General features: G+C 39.8%; 1 protein-coding gene across 33 annotated transcripts in view; it reads left to right on the top strand.

Annotated features, from left to right (window-relative positions):
• The window catches only part of NAV3 (neuron navigator 3), a 602,126-nt gene extending 582,209 nt beyond the window's left edge, over positions 1-19,917 (top strand). For all 33 annotated transcript variants that reach the window (XM_084957747.1, XM_084957752.1, XM_084957749.1 and 30 more), the window contains 6 exons: positions 3,256-3,410; positions 4,625-4,696; positions 5,232-5,428; positions 8,150-8,268; positions 12,502-12,705; positions 17,271-19,917. In XM_084957747.1, coding sequence (XP_084813873.1) covers positions 3,256-3,410; positions 4,625-4,696; positions 5,232-5,428; positions 8,150-8,268; positions 12,502-12,705; positions 17,271-17,384 — 861 coding nt within the window. In that variant the 3' untranslated portion in view covers positions 17,385-19,917. The remainder of the gene's footprint in view (positions 1-3,255; positions 3,411-4,624; positions 4,697-5,231; positions 5,429-8,149; positions 8,269-12,501; positions 12,706-17,270) is intronic.
• The last annotated feature ends 381 nt before the right edge of the window (positions 19,918-20,298 follow it).

Here is a 20,298-nt window from a genome sequence, read left to right as displayed (position 1 = left end):
TTCTTTTTCTCACATTATTCCCCATCCTGCTCCATCACACCCGACTAGACGTAGTTCCCAGGGCTACACAGCAGGATCTCATTGCTTATCCATTCCAAAGGCAATAGTCTGCATCTATTAACCCCAGATTCCCAGTCCATCCCACTCCCTCCTCCTCCCCCCTGGCAACCACAAGTCTGTTCTCCAAGTCCATGAGTTTCTTTTCTGTGGAAAGGTTCATTTATGCCATATATTAGATTCCAGATGTAAGTGCTAGCATATTCACCTAGCGATTTCTTTTCTAGAAATTCCATGCCTTTGCTGCTGCTGCTCCTCCCCCCCTTCTCTCCCTCTCTCCCCCTCCTCCCCATTCTCCCCCCCCCTCCCCACCCTTCCCCTCCTCCTCTTGGTCTTTCTCTCTCTTTATCTATGTATACCAAGTTACTAGAATTGATCGTCCCCTTCCAGAAACTGTTCTGATGTTCATGATTAGCTTTCCCTCCTTACTTCCATCCTACCCTCTGGCAGCTCTTTCTCAGTGTCTTTCACTGACTGCTCTTCCTTCACCTGCCAGTAAGTGAAAATAGCCCCACCATGCTGTCCTCTCCCACTTCTCTTCTCATCTGGATGACTCCCCTTGTTTCAACTTGTGTTGGCTCCAAATGGACCCTGTTAGCCGTGCCCACTCTCCCATATGGTAGGCATTTTTGTTCGTTTTCAAATGTTTCCAGTAGCATACTGAATATACATGTTTAGAAATTCCAGCTTCAACTCTGAAAAAGATATCTTAAATCCATCATCTTTCATCCATCTCCACCACCACCCTCCCGCCCAAATACACCCTCTAGCACTTGGTCTGCTGCAGTTGTTTACTGACTGCCTGACTTACAACTTGCATTGAACTCCCCTTCTCTCTCTGCCTCTTTATCTCTTCACCTCATGGAAACAGAATGTCTTTTCATAATTAGAATCTGACCACATTAAAGTCCTGCAGTGTTTCCTCATTGCTTCCTGCACTGGGTCAAAAATCTTTCCACATTTCTATTACTATTCCTCTCGAGTCCCAGCTGTCTCTTGGCTTCAACAATTTCAGTATTATCTCAACCGATTTCTCTTCCTTCTTTGCAATATTCTTACCATGCTTTGAAATCATGATCCTGACTGTATTCCTCAGCTCCCCCAAGAGTCAGTGTTTCTTCACTGTCATCTTACCAGTCATTCAAGGTTGCAAATGTCCTTCTACAATTTATTTACCACTGTTTACCTTCACAAAACATATGCTGCTAGTTCTTTCCTACATGGATACCATACGTTTGTGTTTCCACCTTTGCTTGTTCTTCTCCCTCTATGTGGAAATCTCTTCTTCTGTTTTCTTTTTCCTTTTTTTTTTTTGCCTTTTTGTAGGGCTGCACCTGCGGCATACAGAAGTTCCCAGACTAGGGGTCAAATCAGAGCTGCAGTTGCCAGCCTAAGCCACAGGCACAGCAATTCGGGTTCCGAACTGTGTCTGTGACCTACATCACAGCTCACATCAATGCTGGATCCTTAACCCACTGAGTGAGGCCAGGGGTTGAACCTGTATCGTCATGAATCCTAGTCAGGTTCTTTACTACTGAGCCAGGACAGGAACTCCCTCTTCTTCCATTTTTAAGCATCAAAACATTACCTAATCTTTAAAATAAGGGCTAATAGCCAACAGTATGTCAACAGAAAGTCTTTCCCAGAAGCCACATGCTCTGAACAAAATCTTTGATGTGTGCTCTTTTGAGGTAATGTATTATTTTTGACGGTGAATTGTAATTATCCATATACATGTCTAACCTTCTCTTCTGGGCAGTAAGCATCTTGAAGGCTTTTTCCATTTCTAATTATCATCCTGACTTCACACGTATGTTTCCTTTGCTAAAGAAATTCCTTTCCCCTGGTGAAAACAACAACAAAGACAGTGAATGGTACCCATAGTAGAATCTAAATTCCTCTGCGTGAAGTCAAGTCTTTTCTGTTTTCTCTTTCATTGCCATCACTAGTCCCAGGTACCATCTCTCTTGCAAAAGCAGAACACTATTGTTTTTCCAAATACGTCACAGACTCCTATTTTCCAGCTCTCTTTACTCTCCAGTTATACCTCCTGCCTCTATATCCTGTTGTTCTCTGAACCTTAAATCTGGGTTGGATGGCTCGCTTTAGTTTTTCTGTAGTGTTTTGTGAGTTTCACTTGTCACACTGCATTGTTACTTACTTGTTGGCCTGACTTTCTATCAATTCTATCACCTGGAATTTAGAATTAATTTCTCAATCCTTGGTGCCAGAGTATCTGGCACATAGTAGGTGCTTGCTAAAGTGGTGTCAAAAAAATAAAAATCTACATAATTACCATTTGGAATTCTCTTTATTATTCAAGATCCGTTATGCAATTGTTTTTTAACCCTGATCAAGATTTGCAGATTGAAAATGTCATTGTAAATATGCAAATACTATGGAAATGCTCTTACTGATTAGGATAATTCTAGGAAACCTAATTATATTCCTGGCCTACCCATCTGTGAGAGCAATCGGTGAACTAGTTATCATATTTAGATTAAAAGCTTTTAGGAAGGAATAATACCTGTAAAGAACCAAGAAGCTTAATAAATGCTAAATGCTAATGTCAAGTGACCCAGTGATACGTAACAGATTTTGTCTTTGTTTAAAACTACAACAGCTGTATGCAGATAATAAGTAAATAACCAAATCTCTCAGCCAAACAACCAACCAACCCTAGATTTATTTGAGTCCCAGGGCTATATTTTCAGATGCACCTCATCGAGAAGAATTGGAATTAGGATGTTCAAGGTATTAATGGAAGCTTTGGGGTGCCATTTAAGATCTAGTCTCTATGTGAAATTAAAAGGTTTGCTAAAGCCCATCTTTATCATGGTAAAACCAGGAACAAAGTCTCAATGTTTGTGGTTTATCATAAAAGCTCAAATCCAGAGGGTTTTGTTTTGTTCTGTTTTCTTCTGGGGGGAAAACAACTGGGAAAAATATCCTCATGTTTACAGTTTTATTTTTGCTTCAGGTGTTCTCCACTGGCTCTCCTCTTTCCTCTACAGATGTATCCTCTCAACATTATATGTGTTTTGCTTTGTAGAATAAGGCTTTCTATCAATGGAATTATTTATGAGCATTAATCAAAGAATCTGAGTGAAGATAAAATGTGTTATTCCTAAGCTACTCCTTGCTTGCCATTGGTATAACTGTATCATTGATGTATCTGTTTTCTCTACCTTTTTAAAGGAACTGCAACAGTATCTAGCCAACCTGGCTGAACAATGCAGTGCGGATAATAATGGAGTAGAGCTTCCAGTTGTAATAATTCTTGATAATCTTCATCACGTGGGCTCTTTGAGTGATATCTTCAATGGTTTTCTCAACTGTAAATACAGCAAATGGTATGCTTATGAAATATTTTGAATGATGAAAATATGAAAAAAATGGTGATCAAATTTACATTCTTCTCACCTTTATACCTTTTAAGACCTGTGGCAAATGTCATTAGAGAAGCCGTCATGATTATTGCACCATAGTTCCAAAGAATCTCTATGTATTCCTTAGAATATCTATTTATTCATTCAACAGCTATGTCCCAGGCACATTTAGCAAACATTATTTGCTTACGATGTTAACTTCTACAGGCATGCTGGAAGTCTGGGAGCCCAATATCATTGATGAAATGTTTGAATCAGAGAAGTTTGGAACTAGAATGGGGGTGTAGGACTCTGCTCTCATTCTTAGACCATATTAAAGTTTGAATTCAAACTTCCTATAGAAATAAATTTAATAATTCAGTAAATGTCTCTCCATTAGTGATTCTAGTTTTTAGCTATTTACATGAAAGAAAAGGTTACAGTAGGGAATAAAAAATCTGAAAGCCCATGTAAGATTCGCTATAGTACAGCTTCTAGAAAAGGACATAGAGGCGTCCCCTGTTGGCCTGCCACTTAAAGGATCTGATATTGTTACTGCAGTGGCTCGGGTCATTGCTCTGGCATGGGTTCAGTCTCTGTCCCAAGAGTTTCCGTATGCCACAGGTATAGCCAAGAAAATTTTTATAATAAAAAAACAGTTTTAAATTAAAAAGGACATAGAAGAGCAACAATACAAATGTTTGTTTTACTGTTGCAAGTATCCTAGCTAATTTCCGCTGGAGATTTTTTTAAAGTTAACAGTTAATCAGCATAAACTAAATATTGAAATGAATACCTATTATTTCGCATTATTAAGAACCTTTGAAATAATTATGAAACAGTAAAAGAAAAATAAATAATTTGAATTATAAGCGTAAGAATCATAAGATGTAGGAGTGGGGTGAGACCCCTGTGAATATCCTCGCCAACCTTTTTATCTTATAGATGAAATGTGAGCTCAGAGAGGGAAAATGACTAAAATGATTTGCCTAGGATGCCAGAGCTGAGATTAGAACCCAAATCCTAATGTCCAGTTCAGTTACCTTTGTCATTTTCCAACCTAATATTACAGGATCACCCTTTTACAGCCTAATGTTAAAATGGAATAATCCATATTTATCTAAATTGTTTTCTGAGACAGTTTTAACGTACTAATCTCTTGTAGCTTTAATACACATGTATTTTCTATTTTTTCTCAGTCCATATATTATTGGAACAATGAATCAGGGAGTTTCTTCATCACCAAATCTAGAGCTGCATCACAATTTCAGGTAAAGATAAATTGATTTTTTGGCTTGTCTCTTTCTGTTTGCTTTTGGATGTTGTTTTTCCATTTGTACGTTGGCATATCCTGCCAGTGGTGACCTGGGGTGTGAAATAATTCTCACTTCTTCTGACACTCTTTCTCTGACAGACGTCTTGTGATCCTCAGCTTGTAATCAGAAGTAGGATTCTTTAAAAGGGGGGAGAAAATGTTTTTCCTGCTCACCATGTCACCAGCTAAAGTAGAGTACTTTTCTTCTAAGTGTGAGAAATGTGAAGAGAGTTCCTATTTCAGGATTTGTGATTCTCCGGCAGAAGAGTGCTCAGCGTGTACCCGCCCACGCCGGCTCTAGCTCAGAAAGGATTAGTCTCATTACAGCTCTAATGCTCATAGACCTTTCCATCCTTTGGCCGTTAAAATATGGCCACCAATTGAAACAGGAGCATTATCATTTTATTTGGGAAAGAGAATCACTGTGGATTTTATTTACGTAAAGTTTAATTTATGCAAAGATTTCTGGATTTTTTTTTTTCTTTTTGTAGGTGGGTGCTATGTGCAAACCACACAGAACCAGTGAAGGGATTTTTAGGCAGGTATCTTCGAAGGAAACTGATAGAGATGGAAATCGAAAGGAACACACGCAATAATGACCTAGTCAAAATTATAGACTGGATTCCTAAGACGTGGCATCATCTCAACAGTTTTTTGGAAACACACAGTTCCTCGGATGTTACCATTGGTGAGTTCCAAAACTGCAATATGCCAGTTCCAGGAACGAAGAGTACGTGATAAAGAGGCCAGATTGGACGGCAGAAAATAACAAGGGAAGCTAATGTTCTTTGAGCTTCCAAAGAGATTTAAGTTCTTTCTTTCTTTTTTTTCCTTCTGAAAGTTTGTCTTCTTCTAAGCTTTGTATCTCTAATTAGATTTCATTTTGTCTGACTCTTATGGTTGACTAAGAGTTTACTGACGTCCAAGAAATTTAATATAGACAAACATCTAAAAATCAGGTAACAATTTGAAATAAATTGTATCCATTTAGAGTACGTTTTGACTGCTAAAAACAAATTTTAGCTAATGGCTCACATCAGATACAGTTGTGAGAAATTTTAGAGATAAATTAGGTATCATATTTTTCATGAAGACGAAATTGTTTGAATTATTTGTCTTGAGTTGGCATAAAGATGTTTATTTATTTATTTTTGTTTTTTTGTCTTTTCTATAGCCGCACCCATGGCATATGGAGATTCCCAGGCTAGGTGTCCAGTTGGAGCTGTAGCCAGCGGCCTACAACACAACCACAGCAACGAGGGATCCAAGCCGCGTCTGCGACCTACACCACAGCTCATGGCAACGCCAGATCCTTAACCACTGAGCAAGGCCAGGGATCAAACCCGCAACCTCATGGTTCCCAGTCAAATTTGTTAACCACTATGCCACGAGGGGAACTCCAAGACGTTTATTTTTGTGTTCACTCTTAAATTGCAAGGAAAACATAAGTCCATTTCCCACTGCTGTGGATCATAAAGACATAGTCACTAACGAGTGTAAATTGGGAAGAAGAATTCGGTATTTAGGATGAGAAGACCAAGGTGGAAGCCCACTTCTGCAAATAAAAACACATTTTATATTTAGCAATTCATCTCAACATAGTTTTGTCATTTGCAAAATGGGATGGTTTGAATAGATTATGACTTTATTTTAAGGTCATAATGTTAAGCTGTTATGTTTTTTTCTCCCATTTTTTGAAGTTTTATTGAAGTATAGTTGATTTACAATGTTGTGATAATTTCTGCTGTACAACAAAGTGATTCAGTTATGCATAAACACACATCCATTCTCTTTCAGATTCTTTTCCCACATAAATTATCACAAAATCCTGGATAGAGTTCCCCGGGCCATACAGCAGGTCCCTGTTGGCCAGTCATTTCGTATACCACAGTGTGCATATGCCAATCCCAAAGCCCCAGTCCATCCCTCCCCCTGACCTGTCCCCTTTGGTAAACATAAGTTTTTCAAATTCTGTAAGTCTGTTTCTGTTCTGCAAATAAGTTCTTTTGTATCATTTTTATTAGATTCCATATACGAGTGATATCATATATTTGTCTTTCTCTATCTGACTTAATTCGCTTAGTATGATAATCTCTACGTCCACCCATGTTGCTACAAATGGCAGTATTTCTTTTTATGGCTGAGTAATATTCCATTGTGTGTAAATGTACCACATCTTCTTTATTCATTCCTCTGTTGATGAACATTTATGTTGCTTCCATGCCTTGGAAATAGTGCTGCAATGAATATTGAGGTGCATGTATCTTCTTGAATTATGGTTTTCTCCAGATAGATGCCCAGGAGCCAGATCATTTGGTAGTTCTATTTTTGAGAAAATCTCCATACTGTTTTCCATAGGGATTGTACCAGTTTACATTCCCACCAACAGTGTAAGAGGGTCCCCTTTTCTCCATACCCTCTCTAGCATTTATTATTTATAGAATTTTTGATAATGGCCGTTTTGACCTGTGTTAAGATGGTACCTCATAGTAGTTTCGATTTGTGTTTCTTTAATAATTAGTGATGTTGAGTATCTTTTCATGTGTGTTTTGGCCACCTGTCTGTCTTCTTTGAAGAAATGTTTTTTTAGATCTTCTGCCCAGTTTTCGATTAGGTCATTTGGTTTTGTTTTGTTTTTTTTTTTTTATTGTTGAGTTGTATGAGCTGTTTGTGTATTTTGGAGATTAATCCCTTGTCAGTCACTTCATTTGCAAGTATTTCCTCCCATTGTGTGGGTTGTCTCCATCGTTTTGGTTATTGTTCCCTCTGCTGTGAAAAAGCTTTTAAGGTTAATTAGGTCCCTTTTGCTTATTTCTGTTTTTATTTCCATTATGCCAGGAGGTGGATCTGAAAAGATAGTGCTGCTGTTTATGTCAGACAGTGTTCTGCCTATGTTTTTCTCTCATAGTTTTATAGATTCTGGTCTTATATTTAGGTCTTTAATCCATTTTGAGTTTATTTTTGTGTATGGTGTTAGAGAGTGTTGTAACTTCATTCTTTTGCAAGGAGCTGTCTAGTTTCCCCAGCACCACTTATTGAAGGACTGTCTTTTCTCCATTGCATATCCTTGCCTCCTTTGTCATTGACCATGTAAGTGGGAGTTCATCTCTGGTCTCCGTTCTGTTCCATTGATCTAGGTGTCTGTTTTTGTGTCTGTACCTCACTGTTTTGATTACTGTATGACTGATATTCTGTTTTAGATTAAGATTTTACTGTAAAAGGAAGGGAAAGTCCTGGAGATTGGATCTTTGTAAAATAGTCTTTAATCATAATCAAGCTGTCCAAGATTATAATTTTCTAAGAATCCTGCAAGAACTATATTAATTCCCCCAAAATGGTGTCTAAATATGCGTCACGATCGCTAAATGTAATGGTTCTCAAAAATGTTGTGTTATTTGTTTCTTCTCAGGTCCACGGCTTTTCCTTCCTTGCCCCATGGATGTAGACGCTTCCAGAGTATGGTTCATGGATCTCTGGAACTACTCCTTGGTACCTTATGTTCTGGAGGCAGTGAGAGAAGGTCTGCAGGTATAGTACTCAATTTTCTTTACTGTTTTGAAAAACTAAGTGGAAAAAATCATCCTTTAAAAGCAAAAAGAAGTCCTTTCTCTGGGTATTTGTGCAGAACAATACAGACAGACATAGACTGTATAGATACAGTGTTAAAGTTTGAAAGAACACAGAGTATATGATGCTTTTTTCTCCTATTCCGAGAATAAATACAGAGGAGAAAGAGCAAGCATAGTTCCAACAACTACACACTGAAGGCCGAATGTATCGCCACAGGTGTTTATAGACTGTCCTTATGAGATACTCCTTAATCGTGCAGTTCTGCATCTTGTAAGGTAGCTCGTTAACTGCACAGTTCTCTGTCTCATAAGGCAGGCGTGGTATATGGGCCTTGATCAGATATTCTCTTATTATATAATCTGCAACAAGTAGTTTTTGCTTATAGGTTCCCTGCTCTAGTATATTTCATTGTTTGAAGCCCTTTAATGTCACTTGCAAAATCCTTTCCTGTTTTTAAAAGTGCTTTAAATGTAAGGCGTCTGACTTTTTAAAAATCTGTGCCAGGTTGGTTTGGCATCCCTGTTGTCCCTCTCATCTACCTTCTATCCGCAGGCCCTGCAAGCATTCCTTCTCTTTACTCTTAGTTGAGTCCAATACATCCCTAATGGGAAAATCTTTTTTCTTCAATAATGTATGTTAACCCTGTTCCATCAGTCTTGATTTTGTCCTTATATCGAAGTTAAATTTCATGAAGCTGTGGAATTATAAAACTGAAGTTTGAATCTTTTAAGATTCGTGTTGTATAATCATCAAACTTGTCATTGAAAAGTCTGGTCATCTTTGCAGAAACTTAGCCAAGGTTTAGACAGTTTTTGCTGAGACATCTCTATTTCTGGTTGTCACAACTGCTGCTAGAAATAAGACATAGTTCTTGCTTTTCGCATTTTGTCATCTGCAATACTGTGTTAAGTCTTTATTTTGCTGTCTGAAAAGTCGGTTCTCTGTTTTCCTTCATTATACTTCCTTTTGCCATCACACTTTCCTCTCCTAATAAAGTGACCTAAAACTGTCGTGATGGTTCTGATGAACACGACGCAATCGCCAGGATGGCGTCACTCAGAGGCGATGCCCAGAGAATGCTATCAGTTGGTTCTGCTCTAGACTTAAATAACTCGCTTCATATCGTTAAGGCTATGAATCAAAGCAATCCCAGAAAGCATCTTTGAAAAAAATGAAAGACTGTATCAAAGGTTTTTATTTTTCAGGTATAACATATGACGTGTCAGCATTACTCTTAAACTAAGATGCTGCCTTAGATGTGAGTTGGGTCTCTTGATCCAATCATTTGTACAAAAAATATTTGTATGAAAATTTATTTAAAATATTTGTGCAGTTATAACTTTAAAATTTATTTAATTGAATTATTTGTTCTCTAGATACTATTTCCACATTAATAAACAATTATCCAAATCTTTATATATGAAATTCTCTGAGTTTCTTACTCGTTTGCTAATGCATAGAAAAAATATTTTACAAAATTTAAAAACAATAATACATAAAAATCCTTAGATCTCATTTTTAAGTACATATGTTTTTAAATATTCAAATCAATCTTATAAAACACTGTCTTGACAATTATCATTCTATAAAGCCTCCCTTTAAGCAAAAGCATAATCACTAGCTAATACCAGTTTCCCAATGTGAGAGATACTTAAAAATTTTTTTTGAGGCAGGGTAAAAATATCTCAAGCTTTTTCTCTGGCTCTGGAGGTTTAGTAGTAGGTTAGTATAACAGTGGATCAACTATGATGTAGAGAGTGGCTGGGCGTCGGGGCTGGGGGCAGAGGGGCAGGAGAGATTCAGCCCTTGGAGAAAGAAACGAAAGCCTTCGGTGAGTAGGCAGTTGCCATTGCTGCTGGAGGACGTGCTGGACTGGCAGTCTGCTGGCAGTCGATATTCCTGGGATGGTGCATATGTGACTCCTGGAGGAGCAGGAAGAAAAGGAATCACATGTGTCATGAACATTTCCTTGGATCTGCTGGTGACAAAGAACTGTGAGGTGGAGCAAGAGGTGGAAACACAAAGCCTGGCTGCAAGAATGAAAATGAGTTGAGAGGAACAGAAAAATCTCCTCAGATGAAGGCTCATGCTTTGGTGGGGAACCATACGGGGAATACTCTTGGCCAGATGTTCTAGTTGGGAAAAAAAAACACTGGTGATGCACTGGATTCCGACTTTTATTCTCGTGATTCTTTCTTGAAATGTCAGCAATCCGTTCGTCTTCTTTTGAATGCTGACATTTCTCTTCTTTCAATTTTCTTTCTATCACTTTACTCTGAAATACAAAATTGAGCCTTTTTACTGATCACTTTCAATTTTACTGTCCTTGATGATTCTTTGAAAGGCTGACATCACTTGATTCTACTAGACTTTCATATTCTTTCTGTAACCTTTGCTTTCTAAGAATTATACACTTTCCTTCAATTAGTCAGAATTGTGTAGCAAGCTCTGTCTTACCTCCTCTGTAAAGTAGGTTTTGAGCTGAGAGGAAATGTCTGCTCTGAAACAAGAGAACTATCAAAAAGGAAAAAATCTGGTGATTGCTTCCCTACCCGTCTCCTTAAGAAATGCACAGATATCAGGACCTGAACATTTTTTTTAAAGTCAGTCCTACCACTACCTCAAACCTCGTTCAAGTTCTCCAAGAGAATCTCAAAAGACAGTGTTCAAGACAGCCCATGGGCCCTTCGTGGATCAGTGTCCATGCTGGTTTTGTCTCCCTGAACCCCAACAAGCCACACAGAACACTCACAACGGAGCCCTCTGCCATCCGGGGCCAAGTAGCTGCCTGACGACTCAGTGGAGTGAAAATCCATTAAAGAATGAATGTACCCATGTTACTGCTTTTTCTTAATTTTTAGCTTTTTTTCCTCTGCCTCTTTGGTCTTATACTTTTTTTTTTTTTTTAAGCAAAGTCCCATCAGTCTCTGTCTCCTCACAGCGCCTTTCCCAGTTTGGTTTTGGCTTTGCTTCCAGCTTAAAAATTCTTTAACATTTTTTAGATTCACCTTCTGCCCTCTACTCCACCACCAGTGCTTTAACCAGCTTTGTCATTTCTATCTTGTTAACTTTCTCCCTACATATGTGTTCTGACAAAATTTTCATTTCCCATGGTTTTCCTATTTTACTGGTGGTCTTATAAATACACAAACGTCTAAGAGGAGATTTAAGAGGAAGCACTAAGATGATAAAGGAAGTTAATCTGAAGAAAAGAGTCTTATTTTCAAGGGAAGTTACAAGAGAATGAAGTAGACAGAAAAAAGGGTTTTTTACTCATCATCTTTCTGAAGTGCACTTAGTACAGGAGGCTATTTAGTGTCTGTCATGGCTCTTTTCATTTCTCCATCACTGGAACTTTCCTTTCCCAGTGTTGAGCTTTCTCTTGGTTTGGAAAATTGTTAACAGAGATGCATGTGGGCAGTCATTTCTTCATGTGTTTAAAATAAACCTCCCTCACTCTCTCCCCCAAATGCTGACTCTCCATCCCAGATGTTCAGATTTATCTTGTCTACAGCTTTATTTTGTTTAGCCTTCAAGCTTCAAGTGAGCTAGGTAGACAGATATATGTTTAAAATCTGTGAAATTGTGTATGGACACTGTGTCCTCCTGAAAATCCCACAGGGACTCAGTGTGCAGAGGAATAACTCAATTAGTAGTCACCTTTCATACGGAATAGAAATGCATTTTATGGAGTTCCTGTTGTGGTGCAGCAGCAACGAGCATGACTAGTCCCAACGAGCATGATGAGTCCCCAACGAGCATGACTAGTCCCCAACGAGCATGACTAGTCCCCAACGAGCATGACTAGTCCCAACGAGCATGACTAGTCCCCAACGAGCATGACTAGTCCCCAACGAGCATGACTAGTCCCCAACGAGCATGACTAGTCCCCAGCGAGCATGACTAGTCCCAACGAGCATGACTAGTCCCAACGAGCATGACTAGTCCCCTGAGGATGTGGTTTCGATCCCTCGCCTCGCTCAGCGGGTCGGGGATCCAGTGGTGCCATGAGTGTGGCGTAGGCGTTGGTCTCAGACTCGGCTCGGATCCTGTGTTGCTGTGGCTGTGGCTCTGATTCAGCCCCTCGCCTAGGAACCTCCATATGGCTAGGGTGCAGCCCTAAAAGAAAAAAGGAAAGAAAGAAAGAAATTAATGCATTTTATATGCGCTGTATGTGTGATCGCTTTTCAGATGTATGGGAAACGAGCGCCTTGGGAAGACCCCTCAAAGTGGGTGCTTGATACATATCCTTGGAGCTCAGCATCTTTGCCTCAGGAAGGCCCAGCATTACTTCCGTTGCGACCAGAAGATGTTGGGTATGAGGGCTGTGTGTCCACGAAGGAAGCCACAACCTCAAAGCACATTCCACAGACTGACACAGAGGGGGATCCCTTGGTAAGAGTCTGAGGTTTGATTCTTTCCTCGGTAATTCTGACTACAGTGTACAGTCATTAGCATTTAGTCATTTGCCTTAGAGACATCAGTTATCCAGTAATGTTTGAGACGTTCCTGCTACTGATACTCATTTTTAAAATGTTTACTTTTAGCCTACTTTCATTGGGTGAAGTTCTTGATGCAAAAGACTAGACTTGTATGCTTAAAAATAATTGAGAAACACCAAAGCCAGGCTGAACTCTGTGGCCATAATTTTTCTTTTATTTTGCAGAAAGTTGTGTCAATAAGTAAATAAATGTTAAACACTGCATCACTCAATTCATTAAGTATGTGAGAAAAACTGAATTTTGTTCTAAAATGAAAAACACAAAAGAATATCATCTAATGTATAGTGGAGGAACTAAAGAATATTTTGCATGCACCAACTAGTTTAACTAAATTTTGAATTAGTGTTCTGTTGCCAAAAGTAGGGAGGAATAAACTGATTTGGAAATCAAAGGGCATTTTTTCCCTGCCTTGTTCAATTTGCAATCTTGAAAAGCCTAATATAAGTCAGTAAACCTCTGAAGGATAAACACTCTGCAAATATTAAGTAAATGATATTCTTAGTAAAATTACTTGATTTTTGTATGTATTTCTTATTTTTATAGGTGACTTTCTATAGATTAGTATCACATGAAAGGTGTTTGTTGGCATACCATTCTCTTACTAAAGAGATTATTGGAAAGTTCCTTTGTGGTGCAGTGGGTTAAAATCCGATTATCGCTGCAGCTGCTCAGGCACAGATTCTACCCCTGGAACTTCCATGAGCCGTGGGCATGGCTAAAAAGAAGGAAAAAAGAGATCACTGGATAGCCAATACAGAAAGAACACATGCTGAAATAAAGATCATTGTGTTACTTAAGCAAAAAGGAAAGGATTAAAATCATAAGCCTATAGCTACGCCTAAAAACCTGAAATGACTTGATATTTTGGGGAATGTGCCATTATACCGACAGCCCCAGCACATATACGGCATCATCCTCGTTTCAGCTGATCATTCTTAACGTTGGAGGGGCCACATGTGAACCATCTGATAAAGTGTGACGATCTTTTTCCCGACAAAATGCACACACGCAGTTTTGCACACTATTTCAAAGAGTTCCATAAAATATAGAAGTATATACATTGGTCTACTTAGAGTCCACGGATATCTTCTTTAGGACTTTTGATCTAGACCATAATAACCTTCTTACAGCCTGGACTTAAATTTTTATAACAGGTATGTGGCCCTTTAGCTCATACACAGCTAGACATCAACAGTGGTTACAGAATTGGTTTAAATTCAGCATAATTTTGAGCATACACTAAGTGATACCTCATAGAATGATTAAATTTTATTAGAGTTACAATAAGCCTTCGAGTGCAAATATTGGTTATTTCCTCTTCGTTTTTTTTTTTTTTTTTTTAACAATTTGCAATTCTCCTTTTGCAGTTTTTAATACTCTTCCCAATAAGGTGAGGTGTTTATAGATTTGTTTTCATGGTTACTCTCTTAGAGTATGGGACATTTAGGGCGTGTTCTTTCTTGCTCTTGTCTTCTTCTGTTATAGAAAAGGCATTCAAAGTCTCCTCACTCTGAATGAGAATTTGGGTTAAAACAAAACAAAACAAAACCCTAATTCCTAACCCGCTCAACTAAACATCTTAAGGAACAAAAGCTTATGCTATCTGACATGTTAAATGACAAAAACCTTATCATTTAAAAATAAATCTGTGAATTAGGCACATTCTGATAGGAAAGTAAATATCTCTCTGTCTGCTTTTATTGCTCTGTATTTTTATAATTACTGACATAAGGTAAAAACATATTTGCAGTCTAGACTAAACCAGGAATACTAGGAAAGAACCTGCTATTTAATGTTAGGTAGTATATTTTTGAATCTGAATAAGGATACAAGTTTTTGGTACATCTCACAGTATTTTAAAAATACAATGTGTACTCATTAACCAAATCATTCATTCCTACAATAAATATTGCAAAATAATAAATATATAGCCAGGGATATGACATGGTGATCAGAAAATGCATATCATTCTGATCTTAAGCTCACAGTCTCATTGTGGAGAGAGATATTTACATGTACAGATTATAGGAAAATAATGAGAGAGGTGCATTCTAGGTACACTGTGAGTCTTCTGACAATGGGAGCTGATTAGGAGAACGCACTGGCAGAGGAGGAGATGCTCGAACCAGGTCTGGAAGGATGTCCCAAAGGGCCGTCCTGGGACTGGACTAAAGATGCAAAATTAAGGAGACAAGTGAAACAGGACGGAACAGAACAAGAAAAATGAGTTTCGGGAGCTGTCTACACATTGGCGGAATTAGAACAAAAGGGGCAAGAGGGTGAAAGCTCAGAAGCCTGCAATTGCTAAATCAGGTCAAGCCTTGCTTACATTAGAGGAGGTGAAAACTTTATCGCACAGACATTGGGCACCTATCAAGTTAGATGTGTAGTTTATAAGGGTGACCTTGGTAACGGAATAGAGGGCAGATTAAAGGAAGGAGGCTGGAGACTGGATGACTAGCAGATTTATGAATACCAGGGGTGAAAAGACCTGACCAAAAATGAGAGACATTTTAGTTGTGACTCCGGATATGGGAAAGAAGCACGGGAGAAAAGGAGATACTTTTTGAGAGAATAATGATCTATCCAGTGACCTTGAATGGTGTAGGACCTTACCTCCCTCTTGTAGCCTTCCTCGACTTGAATGTACAAAGCTACCTACAAAAGGCGGAGTGAAGCCTTCGTGTATTTCTCATGAATCAGATTTCTGAACTTACTCTAGTGGAACACATTTACCTTATGGCACCATTTTCAAAACTTAAGAATTTAATAATGCTCTTAGTACACCATGAAACTGTTACAACCTTCAGCATTCGAGGGATTTCAAACATTTGGGACTGAGATAGAAGCGTAACCCCGGAAACCATTTCTACTCTTAGCAAATCAGGAAGGTGCTCAAAATACAGTTCTCTTTGCAGATTGTCTTCACCCAGATGCCTAAACATAACAGCCAGCTACTAATAAGGGAGGGACTGACAAAAGAAAAGAGAAAGCAATAATGAATGTGCATGAAGGCATGGGTGTGAGAGAGAGACAGAGAGAAACAGAGAAGGGGGGAAAGAGAGGGAGAAGCAGCATGTTGATGCGTTCGGCTTTTTGACCTACTGGGTTCCAGGGCTTATCATTAACCCTTTCACATCTTTATGTAGCCAATTTAGTAAATTCAAGTAATTAGACCAAAAAATTGTGTTGAAAACTATTGTCCTGAAGAATATGAAAATGATTTTAAAATGTAGCCTCTTTGTCAGACAGGCATTCTTTCTGGAATTGGTAATTACCAGTTTTTCAAATTATTTCACAAGCTTTTTTTTGAACACACGTTTTATGCTGAATATAAAACAAGCATGCTGAACCTAATATATGACTAAAGAATCCTCTTTAGATTTCTTCTTTCTATTGGATCAGATCCCCTACATGTCTAAGTTGGAAAAAAAGGAAAACAACTTTGATTGCATTCTAAAGTAATCAACTTAGCATGCATTAAGCAATATAAAGATTATTACAATTTATTGAAACCCTTAATAAGTGAACAAGTCCATACCCTCAGGAAGACATGCCAATTTTTCTGTGCTTTCTAAAACTGTTAAGCCATTTATTCATGATTTGCTTTTAAACAGTCTTTCTTTTTACGTCCCTACCAGTGGATCTGCAGATCTATCAAAACCCAAGCAAAGCGGCTGCCTTTTATTTTCTAGTACATGGAAACGGGAGCTGTCCTCCTCAGCTGCTTTCTTGCACATGTCCCTTGCACTAGAACAAACACGGCCATTGTCCTCTGAGGCTGGGAACCTTGAGACAGCCGCTCTTGTTCCAGAAGCTGGTTTTTGTTTTCGGTGCTCTATCAAGCATATTTTAGCCAGAAATTCAACAGCAGAAACTTGACAGTGCTTCTTCCCTTCTCTCTCTTCAAACCCTCATGGTCGACTTGATGCAGTCACCTCCTGTCGAGGTCAGCTCCTAGGCGGCAGATGGTGGGCTCGCCTGCAGCAGGTGCCTCCCCTGCACTCCCTCCCGCCTCCTCTCCAGGGACTGTGCGCGGGAGCCTGCGTGGGGCTGCGCGTGGGAACATTCAGGACGTTGATTTGCCATCCGGTGCCCTCTGCTGCTCGCAGCCAAAGAGCTGGGCAGCTTGGCGTCCTCTCTAGCCACGCGCCCAGATGTCCAGCTGTGATACAGTTTCCTTTTCCCTTGCCCTGCTGGAGCTGTGTTCATTCACGACTGCCAGTAAAAGACCTGTCTGGAAGCCCTGTTTTGTCCTTACGGTTCGGTGTTGTAGGCTTGTTTGGGAGAAATAGGGTAGGAGGCAGGCGCCACTAGAAAAACTGGAAAATCGTGTTTTCCAGTGTCCCTGGGACGGGGAGAGCGTGCCTCGGTGTGGCTCGGGGCCTCGTGCTCTGCGGGGCTGGCGTCCGCGCTGCATCGGCCTCCCCTCCAGCGTGTCTCTCTCTCTCTCTCCAGATGAGTATGCTCAGGAAACTCCAAGAAGCAGCCAATTACTCGGGCACACAAAGCAGCGAGAGCACCAGCCGCCACGAAGACGTTCCGGATTCGTCTCTTGAATCTACCCTCTAGAGGGTGAAGACAAGTTAGGGGAAAAGACTATGGTTTAAGGAAAAAAGTGTTTCAAAAGGAAGGTATTTTCACTAAACCACTGCCAGTATGAAAGCACCCTGTCAAGGCCCCTGACCCAGAGTCGTGGTCTCCATGGAGGCAGCAGAACCAAGTCGGAACCGCCAAGACGCTCAATTGACACGGAAGCTTCCCTTTATTTTCTTTCTAGGCGTTTGTAAATCCTTGGAGTGCTGTGTGGCTCCGTTACTCACTGGACCCTAACGACAGGGCAACCTAGGAGACTGCCCATGGGATAGCCAACTGGACTTTATGCTTTTTCCTCTTTAAACGTTTACACTGCAGACCTTCTTTTCTTTCTCTTTTTTTCCCTTTTCTTTCTTTCTTTTTTGGTTTTTCTTTTTGGGTTCCCTCCTTTTGTTTCCTCTGTGGGGCTGTTCTCCCCGAGCAGGGTCCATTCTTCTGGTCCGTCCACCCTCCTTCGTGCCACATGGTGCTGGTCGCAAAGCCCAGGATGTTTGTGTTGAGCCCTCACCCCGTTGCAGAACGACGAGGCCAGCCCTCCGTAAGCACAAGTGCGATGGTGCGACCGCCAGGGAAACAGCACTGTGGCACCTGGATAAGTGCCAATGCCATGCCTAACTGCCGCGTGCACGCGATGTGCTCCACCAACTTTTCCGTGTATGAGTCACAGGTTTTATAAGGTTGTTTTACCACCAATGTCTTTTTAAACCACCACCTGCCCACTCCCTTCAAAAGAGTTTTATACCAGTTATTAGTCAACACTGACAAAAGGCTTTTTTAGGGCTTTATGTGTTTGAGCCTTTTCAGTGAAAAGAAGAAACATTTCCTGTGGTGCTGTCTCACTGCCTTAAAACAGATTTCTACAACAGTTTAACAGGTGGTTTAAATCCAAAACCATCGGTAATTTCCACTGTCTTTTCATTTACAACCAAGCCACATCCGTTAACACAGTAGCCTCATCTCTCTCTCTTTTATTTTTTTGTTCTTGAAGAAACGGATGGGAGAAGATCAGTATTTTCGCCTTGTGAATAGATTGTTTCGCGTATCCTCCAGAATATCCACGTAACCCGGAAACCCTCTTGGGCTGTCACTTCAGAGCTGAGCCGTATGGCTGCATTCAGTCTAGTTTTAGGCGAAAGAGGTTCAGAAGGCAGGAGATGTGGAATTTTTGTCCAGTACAGCTGGATGCAGCATGAGCACAATTATTCGGCTTTTCCTCTCTTATTCTGTTTTTTTTTTTTTTTAAATTATGGTTATGAGTTCTGAGCATGTTGTTTTGATTGCTGTTGTTGTACCTGAGAAATTCGGCATTCGAGAACACTGATGCAGTGACGTCACTGTGGCTGAGGAAGCGTTTATACTGTAAAAGAAGGTTAGATTTGCACAGTCTACTGGGTAGGTATTGTAAATACTCATTTTAAAAACTCGCACAAATCGAAACACACACGCAAAAGTTGTATTTTATCCTGTGGGTGTGAAGAGGTGTTTCACTTGCTGAGATTTCCTGTACGTTGCCAACAAATACAGAATGCAAACTCTCAATGCTGTTAGTATCTGGTGTGCTTGTCCTGTATCTAACCGTTGTTCTGACTACGCAGGAGCTATCAGTGCTAGAGTGAGCATGCTTCAGAACGGCCCATGAAGCCAGTCCATTTCTGGAAAAGTGAAAATGCCTGGAAGTGCATCTGTCGTGCAGGCTTTTAGGCGAGTGCGTGGGCACTGATGGGAGTGACTGGACAAGTGACCACACACAGAGGACAGGTTTGACGTTTCCAAACGCAAGGGCTAGGCCATGGCGTAGACTTGTTCTGTGCGTGTGAAAATGCGCTGCTTGCAGGCTGTGCAATTGGTGCTACCCTCTGCGACCACCCCTGGGTCCGTTGCTGTAGAACAGTAGCAACACGAGGCATCTGTGCAGCTTGTCAGAGTGTCACGCAGTCTATAGCCTCCACGGTGCCGTTGCCCCAAGGGAAATCTGAACTGAATTTATGCACATAGAAGGGTCATCCTGACGCTGAAGCCTCAAACATGGATCAAAACTGTCGTGAAACATCGAAATACGTAGCTGGATGAGTGACTCGTGGCCCTTGTATCATATGTGAGCTAAGAGAACTGCTAATCTTTCCCTGCCATTTTGAGCAACACAGTCCAAACATGATCATAAACAGAAATTCCTGCAATACATCCCAGTAGGTCCACCTAGTTTACAACTTAAACTAGTTTGTGAAACATTTGTCTGTATACATTTTATATTTTGTACATTTTTGATGTAACATATCATGTAAATAGACAGAAACAGTGAAATAAATCATCTGGAAAGTTTTGTAGTCTTTGTAAAGCCCCAACAATAAGTACTTGGTGTCAATGGACTTAACTGGGTGATGTATTTTCTATTGGTTGAGTGTTCCTCTAGCTTGTAAACCAGCTTGCATATATTTTTTTGCAGATGTGCACCCTGTATCTGTCTAAATTATTACTTTGCCATTAAAGTGGAATTATTTATTGACAAAAAGGTGTGGCGTTTATGTATGGAGAAAATTGAGTAATTATGCACAGAAGTATCAAGCTTTAAAATACCACTCGCACTATCAACATGCCATGAATAAGGGTGGGCATGAATCTTCATTTTACATTCCTCAGCGGTAGGACCTCACAGCTTTTAAGTGAGTAGAGAAACTGAAGGCACGAGGTGTATCTTTTAAAGGGAAAGTTTTTATTCAGTGAATTTTTAAAAAACTCTGACTAGCCTACCAAGATAATTATAAAGTAAGAATTAATATAAAATAAAATGTTACTATTTGCTTAATTACATCAGCTCATTACATGTTTCTTTGTTTTTAGTCCATTAACTCTTCTTTTGGCCTTTTAGCTCTAAAGATGTTTTTAAAGTAGA

The sequence above is a fragment of the Sus scrofa genome, chromosome 5 (genome assembly GCF_054392235.1).
Source record: "Sus scrofa isolate SSC_HxYL_T2T_F1_AM1 chromosome 5, Sscrofa_HxYL_maternal_Yorkshire_Landrace_v2.0, whole genome shotgun sequence".
Lineage (NCBI taxonomy): Eukaryota > Metazoa > Chordata > Mammalia > Artiodactyla > Suidae > Sus > Sus scrofa.
Note: the sequence above shows the minus strand (reverse complement) of the source record. Positions and strands in the feature narration are given on the sequence as shown.